Below are 12,583 nucleotides of genomic sequence, written 5' to 3'. Positions count from 1 at the left end.
CCCAACCCATAATGGGGGTTTCATTACCAGCGAGCACGCTAATTACGTGAATCCACGACTGACACCAGGTGAACATAAGTTTACGTGACCGTTTCACGGCCCACGATTCCGCGTTACTGTCTTTGATTGCTGATCGTTCCGTTGAATTCTCCAATTAGTCTGTCCGTTCAGAGTGACGTTCGTTCTACGATCGAGCTATCTCACACGAACCCAAAACTTCGTTTAGTAATACATCGAAAAGCTTAGCATCTGATCTGTTGAATCGAGACGATTAATCTCAAACGTGATGCAATTTTGATAAAAGTACCAACAATGATATCGTGGAATATTATAAAAATGTAAGAAAGATAAATTATATTTAGCCTCGCTAATTTAGGATTAAAAGCAATCAAGCCAGGTGTTCATTTATCTTTATTAATTTTTAATTCCGTGACGTATAACAGAGGCTGGTTAAAAAGCGACCCAGTTAAAAGTGTTAAAAATCCTATGGAAATAATCATATTACCGCCAACTATTCCTCAACGTTCCTCGGCTGGAAATCGCGTCGAATCGATCACCGCAGCGGAATTAGCGAACAACGTAAATCTTCACGGTGACCCGATCAATTTCGCGGCATAAACCGATAAACTCGAAATGTTTCGAGCGCGACGTCGCGCGCGGAATATTCAATGGGGGCCGCTGTATAAAATTGCCGGTGCTTTATCAAATTTTTTTTTGTCTGCACCATGTTCCTCCGTTTACAGGTTATATCCGCCCGTTCTTTTATCACCAGAGTGCCAGTGCACTGGCGTGATTCTGTCCGCGTGACTTGCTGACGCGATACGACAACGGCGACAAATGGAACAAGTTGCATGAAGAAAGTTAAGGGCGAGACGGAAGCGTTGTCTATTCTAGAAACGAAAAGGAAATGGCGAATGATTCGCTATTCGATTTTCAAGAGGCGGATGATAAATAAACGTCGCGAGATTGGAAAATAATACACGACTAGAAAGCATTTTCATGAAACGTGGTTCGACGATTAATATGATAAAACGCGGACTCCGATACGCGAACGTTAATTGTTCGATCGTTTTTGGCTACGACCGAGTTGTGATTACGTTGATTGTAAAACACGGTGTAATGCCATCCCCGTAATTACGCAGCCTTTATTTTCTGATCTGGAAAACAACCGAACGTCACCACGGAATTTACTCGTAATTGCGTATTCCACGCTGTGGTAATCGGCAGGTTTCATTTTCTTCCCAATCCGGCGAGGAATTGGTGGATAGCATATAACACAATCGAATCGTATTAACCCTTGCCCGGAGGGTGGTGGCTCATCTCTGTCAAAAACGTTGAACGTTTATTTTATATAGTAACAAGGCGCAGAGTCGAATTAATATACTTTATACTCATATCTCTATATAATGATAAAATTCATTTAAAAGATTAGATCTTTTGTCGATGAGACTTAGAAAAGATAAACTTGAAATATCTGAATCAAAATTAATCTAGCGTCCTGCTTTCGAGAATTAACCCTAGAACAACTAAGAGGGAAGTTTATCTCGAGTCCGCCAATTAGAAATTATAGAAAATTCATTAGTCCTCTGATCCCGATAATTTCCAAGAAATTATTTAATATTCAACAGTTTAGCAAAGATATTATAAAGACACAAGAATCGAAGTGAATGAAGCACACGAGCTCAAACTCTCGCGAACTATTGCTTTCTACACAGTTAGATAATTCGACTATAGACAAAGGGGTTGATTTTTCGAGCAGATACTGCCGCGTCTCGAGGAATGAATATTTAATTAAACGTTCAGGATGTTGTCTCGCGAAAGAGAGAGCAAAAGATCTTTGGATGGTTCGAGGGTGGAACGACGGACTTCCGCCGGAGAATTCGAATGCACGCGGAAGATGAGCGAACCCTGATACCCGATGATTTGATCGTTAAGAAACTTTTGAAAAGTTGCAGCTCCTTGAGAACACGCCGCCAGTTACTCTTGCACGGTTAAGAACGGCGGGACCTTCTGTTTTCGACTGACTGGTTGAAAAGAAAAGTTTACCTTGTCCGTGATTAAAGGGGAGAAAACTTATCTCTTGATCTACGCACCTGGCTAGCTATCTTAGAGAGCATCCGAGAGAACTTGGCGCAACGATAATGAGATTTCGAATCAGAACGAAGAATCTCCTCTATCTACCTCATTGATTTCTTCCTCTAGTTAAGAGGGTAATGCAAGTACAGTATACGCGCTTGAAATTATTCGGATAAAACTCGAAGCAGAAGCGGACCGAGAGATAGACGAATCTTTTTACATGACACGTAAAAATTATTAAAAAGTTAGAGGAAATAATAAAAGAACGGTATAATTATAGGAAAGCTTTGCATGAAAAGTTCATATGCTGTTATTAAGAGATAAAAAGGCTACACGAAAATTGAATTTTTCTTCAAATATATAGCGATGCACTATGCAGTGATGTTGAGGTTATTAGATGTATGTGAATACAAAGGAACGCGTGGATAAATTGTAAGGTAGAAAATATATTTTAAATACTGAAGTGTAAATACAAATCGGAATATAATTGAGCTGATCCAAATCCGCACACTACCAGTGTTGCCCTATGACTGAAAACCCTGAAGCCAACGTTGCCTGTGTACTGTTTATGGTTTGCCTTCGACGCAGTTTTTTGTCTATACGCTGTCAATGGCTTCAGTGCTTGAGAAAACTAAAAGACCAAATGTAGAGTTTTCTTAGAAGTGGTGACCACTTCAACAAGTGATATAGGCAAAGAAAAACATATAAATTACAACATATAAATTAAAACATAAATTTAATTTAAATGTAAATTAGATTGAACGTAATAAGACTCTCATATAGCACTGTGTTAGTTTCGTTAGGAAACAATATCGAAAGCGGAACATAAGATAACAGAAATGACTTATGATGAAAGGAGATTGTTATATTCCATGTTTACGTTCTCGGTTCGTTTGTCCCCATTTTCAAATTGATCAATTTCAAACCAAACGATAATAATACATCGTAACAGAACTGCTTATGCTCAGAACGGAATGAATAGTAAATTTAACATGTACGACCAACAATAAGTACGTATGACACGAAACTTGTTAATAAGCAGTTCGCCAGAAAGGAGGCATTTTAACGAAACCAGATCCGGCACGGAACTTTCTGTATTCACTATGAGTATTCGTTCTAGGCGTCAAACAAGATTAGCGCGAATGTTACCGCATTCAACTAGCTCTTTGATACATTAACTGGCGTCGTGATGATGATGTAACAGCGCCTCTTAAACTAACGCTTGCTCGAAATACAAGGTGTAATGGCTCGAGGTGCTGAGTTCCATAATTTGTCGCGTTCAGACACAGAGAACGAACAAACACATCGTATTTACGCTGATCGATCCGATTTCGAAACATTGTGCCACACGGGAATTGCGTTGTCAATTATTGTCGACGGGCTAAACACTTATTTGCATGATGAAGCGATTCTACGAGAGATAATCGTTTGGAGATATAGAAGGCTTCGAAACTTCTGATGAATACGTTATTTAAACTCGTTAGAAAGATGACAGAAGGGAAAAGTTTACGTAAAAATTTTGAGGGAGGAAGAAAAATCGAATATAGTAGTCTTCGGAAACGACTGAATTCCAATTTCGAGTTGCGGAAGCTTTCCGAATTACGCGGAGAACTCAGTGTAACAGCAATATTTATTACCGTGTAAAAGTTTTCAGAGGTTGTTTCTAAACAGGCAACAGCTCACCTCTTGAGATAACCGGAAGCGGTTACGTTTTCGTAACGCGCAGACGTTGCTCACGTTTGCGCGTAATCCATTCGCATTAAATTTTGCGCGTAAAAACGCGAAACCGTAAGAACGCAACTGGCGCTCTTTATGGTTTAATTACATTCTTTCCTCACCGCATACTTTATCTCCATAAACATTCTTATCCCGTAAAGGATAATAGATACTTAAAAACCTTGCTATTACGAGAGCAAATGAAAATTATTTCTCGGTCACGCCCAACCCAAATAGTAAGATAATAATATTAATTGAGGAGGTGGATAAATAATAGAATTTTCTTCTAAGAGTGAGATACATAAACACCATGTTTGTTCAGATGATTTTGTTCTAGATTTCCATAGTTTTGTGATTATATTTTAGTATTTGGAATCGATTACAGATGTTTACATGAAAATTTAATTTTATCCAGGATTTCAATTGCTACATTGAAATCTTCTTCGCAAGATTGTCGGATCAATATGAAGGAAGAAATATCAAGCAAATCATTTCAACTGCCTTTTATAAATACGATATTAGAGACAGAATTCAATAACGTACATTAAAAGCGAGAAAGACAATTGGAAATGAAATGTTGAGTAAAATACCACGTCGATTCTTAATGTGTTAATCACTACAAACAATGGAACAAAGGAAGGACAATAAAACGCGACAAACAATGAAGTGAAAGTAGGATGGAAATTGCTATAAAATCTGATCAATGAAGGATAGTTTCCGAGTCGACGACAACAGAAGGGGAACAAATTAACTTTTCCAATCATAATTTACACGAGCCTGAACAGGGCTAGATTAATGCGCCGCATTAAATCAATTGTGCTAATGCGGCCCGCTGCATAAATACGCAAAGCTCGTTAAAAACAAAAATTAATGCCCTCCGGTAGTCTCGCGGCGGTCACGGCACGAATTGCGATATTTCCGCGTTTCACGGGCCCGCGATCGTTAAGTACGCCCGGCTAACAAAATTATCGCCGGCACCCGGCCGCCGTCGAAATCGAAATTAACATCAAAGAGAGGCTCCATATGCCGTTGGCCCCTATTTATCGATCGAATCTTGTTTCCCCACTTAGCCAATGCAAAAATCGACCGACAGTTTCAGGCAACTTTGGCGATGATCCACACTCGATTAGCTGTTAATCGACTATCAGCAGGTGGAGCTCTTTTTCATGAGGTATGAGAGAAAGATAGATATATAAATATATACAAGGTATTCTAGTTTCTCTAGGTTTAGCTGACAGCACGAAAAAATTAAATTCATTACTTCAGAAAGGTGATTTTCATTCTATTCCATCCTAATCAATCAATCACTCATATTAGTTCACCACGTGTGCCGATATTTACTTGTTTCATATATTTTTCTGTGAAAGTTTCTCGATCTCTGACATAAGACCAAGAGCTACAAGAAACCAATATTTCGTATTTTTATTCTGACCTCTTAACGAAACTCTAAGTTTGCAAGAAAGAAACTACTAAGACACCTTCTATATCATACTGGTATTTCCACACGATTACTCAATTTTAAACAGATTTTTTTTCAGAATTTAAATAACTCAAAGTGTAATTTCAAGTTTTAGTTTAGAAGCAAAGAATATCTGTTAAAGAATTCGGTTCGGACAGGTATAAATCTAAGCAATCATGATTCACGCAGGTGAAAAAGCATAAATTTTAAGAAAGAGATATCCAATTACCAGAACGATGCGTTTCATTGTGCGAAAAAATCGCCGCAACAAAATAACAGTCGGTGAAAGTAACGAGAAACGTCGATTTAACTGGTCCCGTCCCGATCCCAGTCAATTGAACCGTTTCTATTTTCGATGCATGGAACAGCTTGAAACGATCCGCTCGCTGTTCCCCGTAAATTGTCATCCGCGATTGTTCGTTCCTCCTACGTAAATCTATTACCCGCAACGCGGAGCCTTCGCGCCAGCCAGGTGCATCGTGATGTCTATCCCATAAAGTCCCATAAAATGAAACCAAGTTTGATCAACGTTATGGAACTCGATTTATCGTCCCTATACTCTGTTCGCTTGCAATTCCTATGTTCCACGGCGATAGAACTATCTACTAGTTGATTTTCCTCGTGATTGGCGATGATACTATAACAATTTTAAGAATTTCTTAATTTTAGATTTAACAATCCTTATAAATCTGAAATAACAAAACTGATCGATGAAATTGATTTAAAAATTGCATTGAATTCTGAAGAAATTAGTTTGGTTTTTGAGACATTTCACGTATGTCAATTTAACAGTTTATTTATCTATCCCACTATCCCTAATAATTTTATTTCAAGCGTTGAAATCAGGGCTTGTGTATCATCCTATACAACGTCCTCTCCGACATTTTTGTAAGAAACGACAACTATATTAAGACTCACCAGAAGACAGCTTAGACCTCTGTAACAGCCAAGTCTGTAACGCGAGACGTTCTCTGTGCCTGCAGAAGAACTCCGGCCTGATCCCATGTCTCTTGAGGAACTCGTCGCACTTTCTGAATGCGGCCAAAGCCTTGGCCGCCTCGACCTCGTCGATGTCCGCGAGAACATTCGGGCAGGAGCTTCGTCTCGATGATGAGGAACGCTCCTCGTAAGTCTCGTCGGGCAAGAGCATCCCCATTCCCGCGGGATAGGATCTCCAGGACCACCAGCACCGCTCGACGATCCCCTCGTCTTCCTTTCGACAGCTGTCGTCGGTGTTCACGCCGCTCTGGCAACTTCCAGCTCGCGGCACTCGTCCAAAGCACATATTAATCCCGGCCCTTTGCCTCAGAAAACCGTTTCTAATTGGCCAGGAAACGAGTCTCAAGTTGCTTCACGCAAAAGCTGCTTCTTTCTCTTTTATTCCCTCCGTCTTTCTTGGCCGCTTTTCTTGCGGTGTTCGCGGCCGAACAGTTAATTTTCCGCGGCGCGAGTGACGGCCTGCTTCGTCGATCTCACCCCTAGAGCAGAGGGGCGACACGGCCTTAATGAGATTTCATCTCGATTAATAGGATTTCATCTCGGAAGCAGTCGGTCGCCCGAAGCGCGACCTCCTTCACGCGTACCACTGTTGTTCCAGGCATATTGCTTGGCAGATATTTTTTTCCACTTGGCAAGGAAGGTGACTTCAACGGCGCCTTCGTTCTCGATTTCTCCCAGGTTGCTAATTGAATCGAACACCCAGCGAATCGGTTTATTGACTACGAAAGCATCCACACCTTCGCTCTTGGATGATAGTCAAGCCTCAAAGATTTCCTCCAGGAGTTGTTCGACTCAGCGTGGTACGTGGCTCGAATTCAAACACATCCGTTTCGTAATCTCCGTGAAATCGATCGTCCACACACCGGTAGATCGGCATCGATCCGGATCACGTCGCAAGCGTTGATACTCGGCTTTCACCCGATTCGACATTTCGCGCTTCAGCTTTGCCCGCTCTGTTCCATGCTTTCGCTGTTGATCGCGTCCAGAACCGACTTTCCAACGGTGTTTCCACGGTACAGGGAGATCGCTTACGTTTCACACACTTCCGCGCCATCGTTCTTCCAGACGAGACGACAGGTCCTCTGGGTGTCCTGGAAAAGGAAAGACGTCGCTTGTGAGCCACAGGTTTACCTCAGAATCTGATGTTTCTCTATTTCTATCGACTCTTTATCTTTCTCTTTTTAGTTACAAGAAATCGTCGTTTGTAATAACTAAACTGTGAGTGTTTATGAATTTTTGATATATACAAATTTGGCAATGCACAGAATGTACGTAGTATGCAGAAATGTATTAAATATTTAAAATATTCGTTAGAGTGTTTAGCAAGGCAAACGAATCTCTTTTATGTTTTCGTTTCTTTAGTTATCGCCAATTTGATTTCTACGCGATTCAATTTAAAAAATGCTACAAATTTTGATTGAATGGCATTCCAACTCGAATACGCGCCTCTTTTTCCCAGTTGCTGAAAGCTTTTTTTGTTTTCATCGGTGCAACGATAAAAAGTGTCGTTTCGGTTAATAATAGAACTTTGAATTCCCAGCGTGGAAATTGATACATTTCCTCGTTTATGAGACACGAATAAAACAACGGTATGCTAAGAGTTATAGCGGATATTCATGGGATTATGGGAGACAGCAGTACGATTTAATAGCGCGACCATTTCCATTTTAGAGGGTTGGCCAACAATAAACATATTAACGGTCCCGTTACCACCGTTACAGTAACAATACACGTTTTCATTCAACCCCGACGCGTTGACGTATTTTCCAGCATTGCTCAGTTTTTACACGCCGCGCAATATTCCTTTCACGTTCAATTTCGTCGCAACTGTTAAACCTTTTTTGTACATTTAAAAGGACGCTCATCGATAAAGCATTTTTTTTTTTCTTGTTTTATGATCTTGTTTAGTTAACTCGGTGAATTCTGCCAACGATGATGTGCTTGCGAGAAAGGTAAGTTCGCCAAACTTGTTTCGTCGTTTCCAAGAAAGATTAGCCAACATCGCCATACAGAGAGAATGTAAGACGAACCTAGAACATTAATTAACGAAAACACGCCGTCGATTCGACTGAAAAAGTCTCGCGACAAGCCGATCGGTAGCGTTGACGGTCCTACAACACGCGAACACGCCGTAGCCCTTGGTTAATCCTGCTTAATCGTCAACACACATTATTGTCGTTTATGGAATCTTCTTCGATATCTTAAGAATCGTACACAATGACACGGATATGTCACCGAAAGTTTTACATCACTTTTTTACCGTATAGCAACATTAAAGTAAATCGGTTTAAAATTATAAATATTTGCTAGAAAAGATAATTCTAAACAAATTATTATTTTATTATTCCCAATAATATTTTCCAACACAGAAATTAATTTTTAACCGTCCAGTTTCTAAATATTTAACGTTCAACGAATCGAGCTACGTTTGTGTCGCCCTGTATTAGGAAAGTAACGCAAAATATTCCATCTCTAATTTATTTATTAACCACCGACCTAGAAACTACAGTCTGATTTAGTGCCCTATCGTTTCGTACAAATCATTCCTTTTCTATTATTCAAAGATCATCGATAACGTCCAATTAGGCGTACTAAATGCCACTCTCGATTGCCTGATCGTCTCAATCGTCATGTAGGGAAATACCGTTACCTCGATGTTAATCCGCGAGCTGTGGTTCGTTATCGTGCGGAAAACATTCATCAGAAAGTCCCATAGGAGCCGTGATACGTTCGATCGCCGTGTGGACGTCGCTTTAAATCGCGATGCATAAACATCGCGATGAATAAGAGGGAAGGTACGGTGACTCGACACGTGCCACCCACGGTGAATTACAGTATTCGTGGATCCACTCGACGATCCGGGGACCACCGGTAGTTCAATACACGAATAAAGATTGAGATTGGAATCTCCGACACCAGGAAACCGTTCGTTTCATCGAATCGATGCCTTCCTTTGCCTATCTCCCACGAAATCTAACCGGCCAATCGACCGAATCGTCGTAGATCGTCCGAGAAGACCTGACCAGCGATTTTTCATTTGGTGAATTACTTAACTACGTCTGAATTATCGTGTGTTGTGAAACAAAAAAGAACTCGTACATAGAATTCGTGTATGCATAAATAACAAGTGTGAAAAATATCATCATAATTCAATGAATATCCTAGAACATGAAGGGACCAGCGAAAAATATCACAAGCGTTTTGTTTTTTCCAAAACCAGGATGACACGTAAGACTCAGATTTACGTGGAAGAAATATGCTACAAGTGTTTTTACTTACGTGTACGTATATAGTATCGTGTTTTAATATTAGAAGACATAACTTTCAACTCTTCGTGTGAATTTGAATAATACTTAGCAATTTGTACTTCCAAGAAAATTTAAGAAAAGATTGAGATTAGAAGAGATTAAGGAAGAAGAAAAATGATTTAATAAAAAATTTAAGAAAAGATAGACAGATCTTATTTTTCCCTTTTAACAATGATAATTGCAAAAATAACTTCGAACTGTTAACGATCAAGGCACACCTTGTGCTCGTGTTGTGCTCGCTGCTCTTCCGTTCGTACATCCGAGTCTCTGACCTCGCCTCTCCTCCACGTCGAAAAGCAGAGCCCGGGGCGACAGCGCGGGAACCTCACGGCCGCCTGATAAATTTACGTCCAATGAGTTTAAAGCGTATTAGTGCGAGATAAATTTCGTCCTTTGCCTTACAAGTCCCGCGGGCGACGAGAGCCAAGATCGACTAACAGCTAGTTATACTTCCCTCGTGATCCATATTTTCTCTGCCTTGCGATTATTGCGAATCAAAAGGTTTCTCTCTGGCAGTAGTGCGCTGCGAAATTCTCAAAATTTTTTACGTGTCGACATGCCTCGAAAGATAAAACAGAGATAAAATTTCAAGACTATCAGAAAATTTTGGGAAAGATAAAAAAGAGATAAATTTTCAACGTCTATCAGAAAATTTTCACAAATACCGCTCTTTGGTTTAAAATCCGTGGCTACAAAAAGTATCTCTACATACAATGAAGTTTAATGTTTCAGCAGATTCTACATTTCATTCTCATAATATCAAATTTTGTAAGAAATGTAATGTACTTGAATGTGATTAATTAACATCTATGTAATAAACGTAAAAATTGAAGATAGATGAAGGCCTCTTTGTTCTCCACTGTCATTTTTCTTTATCCTCGAAAGACAAATTATTCTGAAATTTAAGAAACTATCAGCGTTATACAAGTGCTTTGATACATTTAGAATAAATAGAAATATAGCGAACCTAATACCCGAAAAAGCCAATATTAGATCCAATATTATAGTGAATAAAAGTCGAAGACAAAAACTACTCTCTATTATTGCGAAAATTTGCAAATACCAATATCCGGTCCTAATTTTAAACGGCAACTTTAGCGCTGAAGGCGAGGCAAGGTCTCGATTCTCGTAAATCGATACCGGCGCGGCAGTAAAGAGCGAACGAAAGCGCTGGCCACGCGAAAGTTAGTTTAACCGCTCGCCCCCTCTCCCGGAGATTTACCTTAGAACGTAAAGCGCTCGCGATAATTTTATTTCGTCGGCCGTGTAAGCCGTTCAACGTGTATCTGAGTGTGCGTGTAAACCGCGCGTGTATCGCGCCGGTCCGGGCATATAATATGCAACGCGGACACCAAGCATCCTGCTCTGCACCCTCGTGTCTGCGAGTCGTGGGAGAGATAGATGCACACAGAGAAGAGAAGAAAACGAAGCGGCGGAGGGACGGGAGAAAATGAGCATGTAGAACAACGTGTAAAGTCCGAAAGCTACGGAAATTAAGGAGGGCGAAGGATATTTTCGAGTAGATCCTTCCGATAAAGAAGCAAGAAAGAAAAAGCCAACAACTTGTGTAAGAGTAACGGAATAATCTGACGTGTAGTCTGGCGAATGGTAAAAAACCGGAAGGTGAAAAGAAACGGGAGACAGAGGGAGGAGAATGGACATCGTCGTGGAAAGTGGCAGGAAAAACGAGCGATACGAAAGAGCATAAATAACTACCTGCGAGGACGAAACAACGAGAAGAACGGGACGATGTGGTTGGCGGTGGAGGAGAAGGGATTAAGATAGCGAAACAAAGGAAAACGAGAGAGAGGTATTCTCTCGTGGTAAAAGATGGTTGAAGAGAAAAGGAAGAGAAAGCGAAACAGGCATCGTAGTGTTGGCGGAAGGGTGGGAACCATCCCGTGGATGGGGGAGAGTTAACAGCGTGTATTTAAGAACGTTCGCGTTACACTCCAGCTTTTAACCGGAGAGACCATTCGTATAGCGCGTTTAAGAAACGCGAACGCATACGTTCTGCGTACGAGCGAGGGCGAGCCTGTGATTAGGGCCCCAGTTGGCCCCTCGGGGCCTTATAACCGCCCACTACACCGGTGCTAAGGAAGAAAAGAAACAGGCGAACGAGAGATAGAGGCAACACGAGTTTCAGACATCTTCGCGGGACCGCGTGGGAACGTATCGGCTCGTCTATCATCTTAACCTCCCTCGCGTTGCGTTTTCTCCCTCTGGGAGTATAGGAATGCAGCCAACCCCACGTCCCTGCCGCCTACCGAGTACACAGGGTGATTATAAAGTACTTATCGCACGTGTAGATCGTGTTACCAGGGCTATTCGATAGGATTTACCCGATTACGTTCCTCTTTCGACCAGACGCTCATGTTCATCCTCATCGTCGACCTCTTATCCAACCGGATCGAATGGAATAGTAATTTTAACCCTCCATCCGAAAATGGATTTTTCCACGCCATACTCGCGCAAATCCCAAATGCGTGTTGGGTGTCGAGCACAATCACGTACTTCCGGATAACATAATATTGGAGGGCGTATAAATTACCATGTCACGTGGATATTCAACATCGTTCATAAATATTAGAATAATCGAAGTAAATTAAAAAAGGGGATTACCAATGAGAATTTTTAATTCATGGAAAATAAGGATATAAAATACATAATAAAAGTTTGAGAGAAACTATCCGCGAGAATTACGGAATAATAAATTAGTAATTGCTAGATGGTTCTATAGATGTTTCAAACTAAATCTTGTTGAGCAAAATTAGAACGATAATTTTTAGATCTCTCTGAAACTCTGGTTAAAATTCAAGTTTGATTATAATATTCATGAACCATATAACAGTAGATACGATGAGAAAAGTAGTAATACGAAGACAGAGATTAATTAAAACTTCAATTAAATACATAATTGATGAGATTAAGATCCCTATACTAAACACAGTATGATTTCTTTATAGAATAAAGTTTCAAATGAAATAATGATTCTCGACAATTGTACTAAATCCCTATTAATCAT

At 40.4% G+C, this 12,583-nt stretch overlaps 1 protein-coding gene across 5 annotated transcripts in view; it reads right to left on the bottom strand.

Moving 5' to 3' along the window:
• Positions 1–12,583, bottom strand: part of Dachs (unconventional myosin-IXb-like dachs) — a 90,849-nt gene that overhangs the window by 52,657 nt on the left and 25,609 nt on the right. For 4 of the 5 annotated variants that reach the window (XM_072002166.1, XM_072002167.1, XM_072002163.1 and 1 more), the window contains one exon: positions 6,170–7,341. In XM_072002166.1, the coding sequence (XP_071858267.1) occupies positions 6,170–6,536 (367 nt within the window). In that variant the 5' untranslated portion in view covers positions 6,537–7,341. Of the gene's footprint in view, positions 1–6,169; positions 7,342–9,776; positions 9,894–12,583 lie in introns of all 5 variants that reach the window. The other variant, XM_072002164.1, reaches the window with a different exon arrangement.

This window comes from Bombus fervidus, chromosome 4 (assembly GCF_041682495.2).
Source record: "Bombus fervidus isolate BK054 chromosome 4, iyBomFerv1, whole genome shotgun sequence".
NCBI classification, from domain to species: Eukaryota; Metazoa; Arthropoda; class Insecta; order Hymenoptera; family Apidae; genus Bombus; species Bombus fervidus.
The sequence above is the reverse complement of the archived record's forward strand: the minus strand, read 5'-3'. Positions and strand labels throughout refer to the sequence as shown.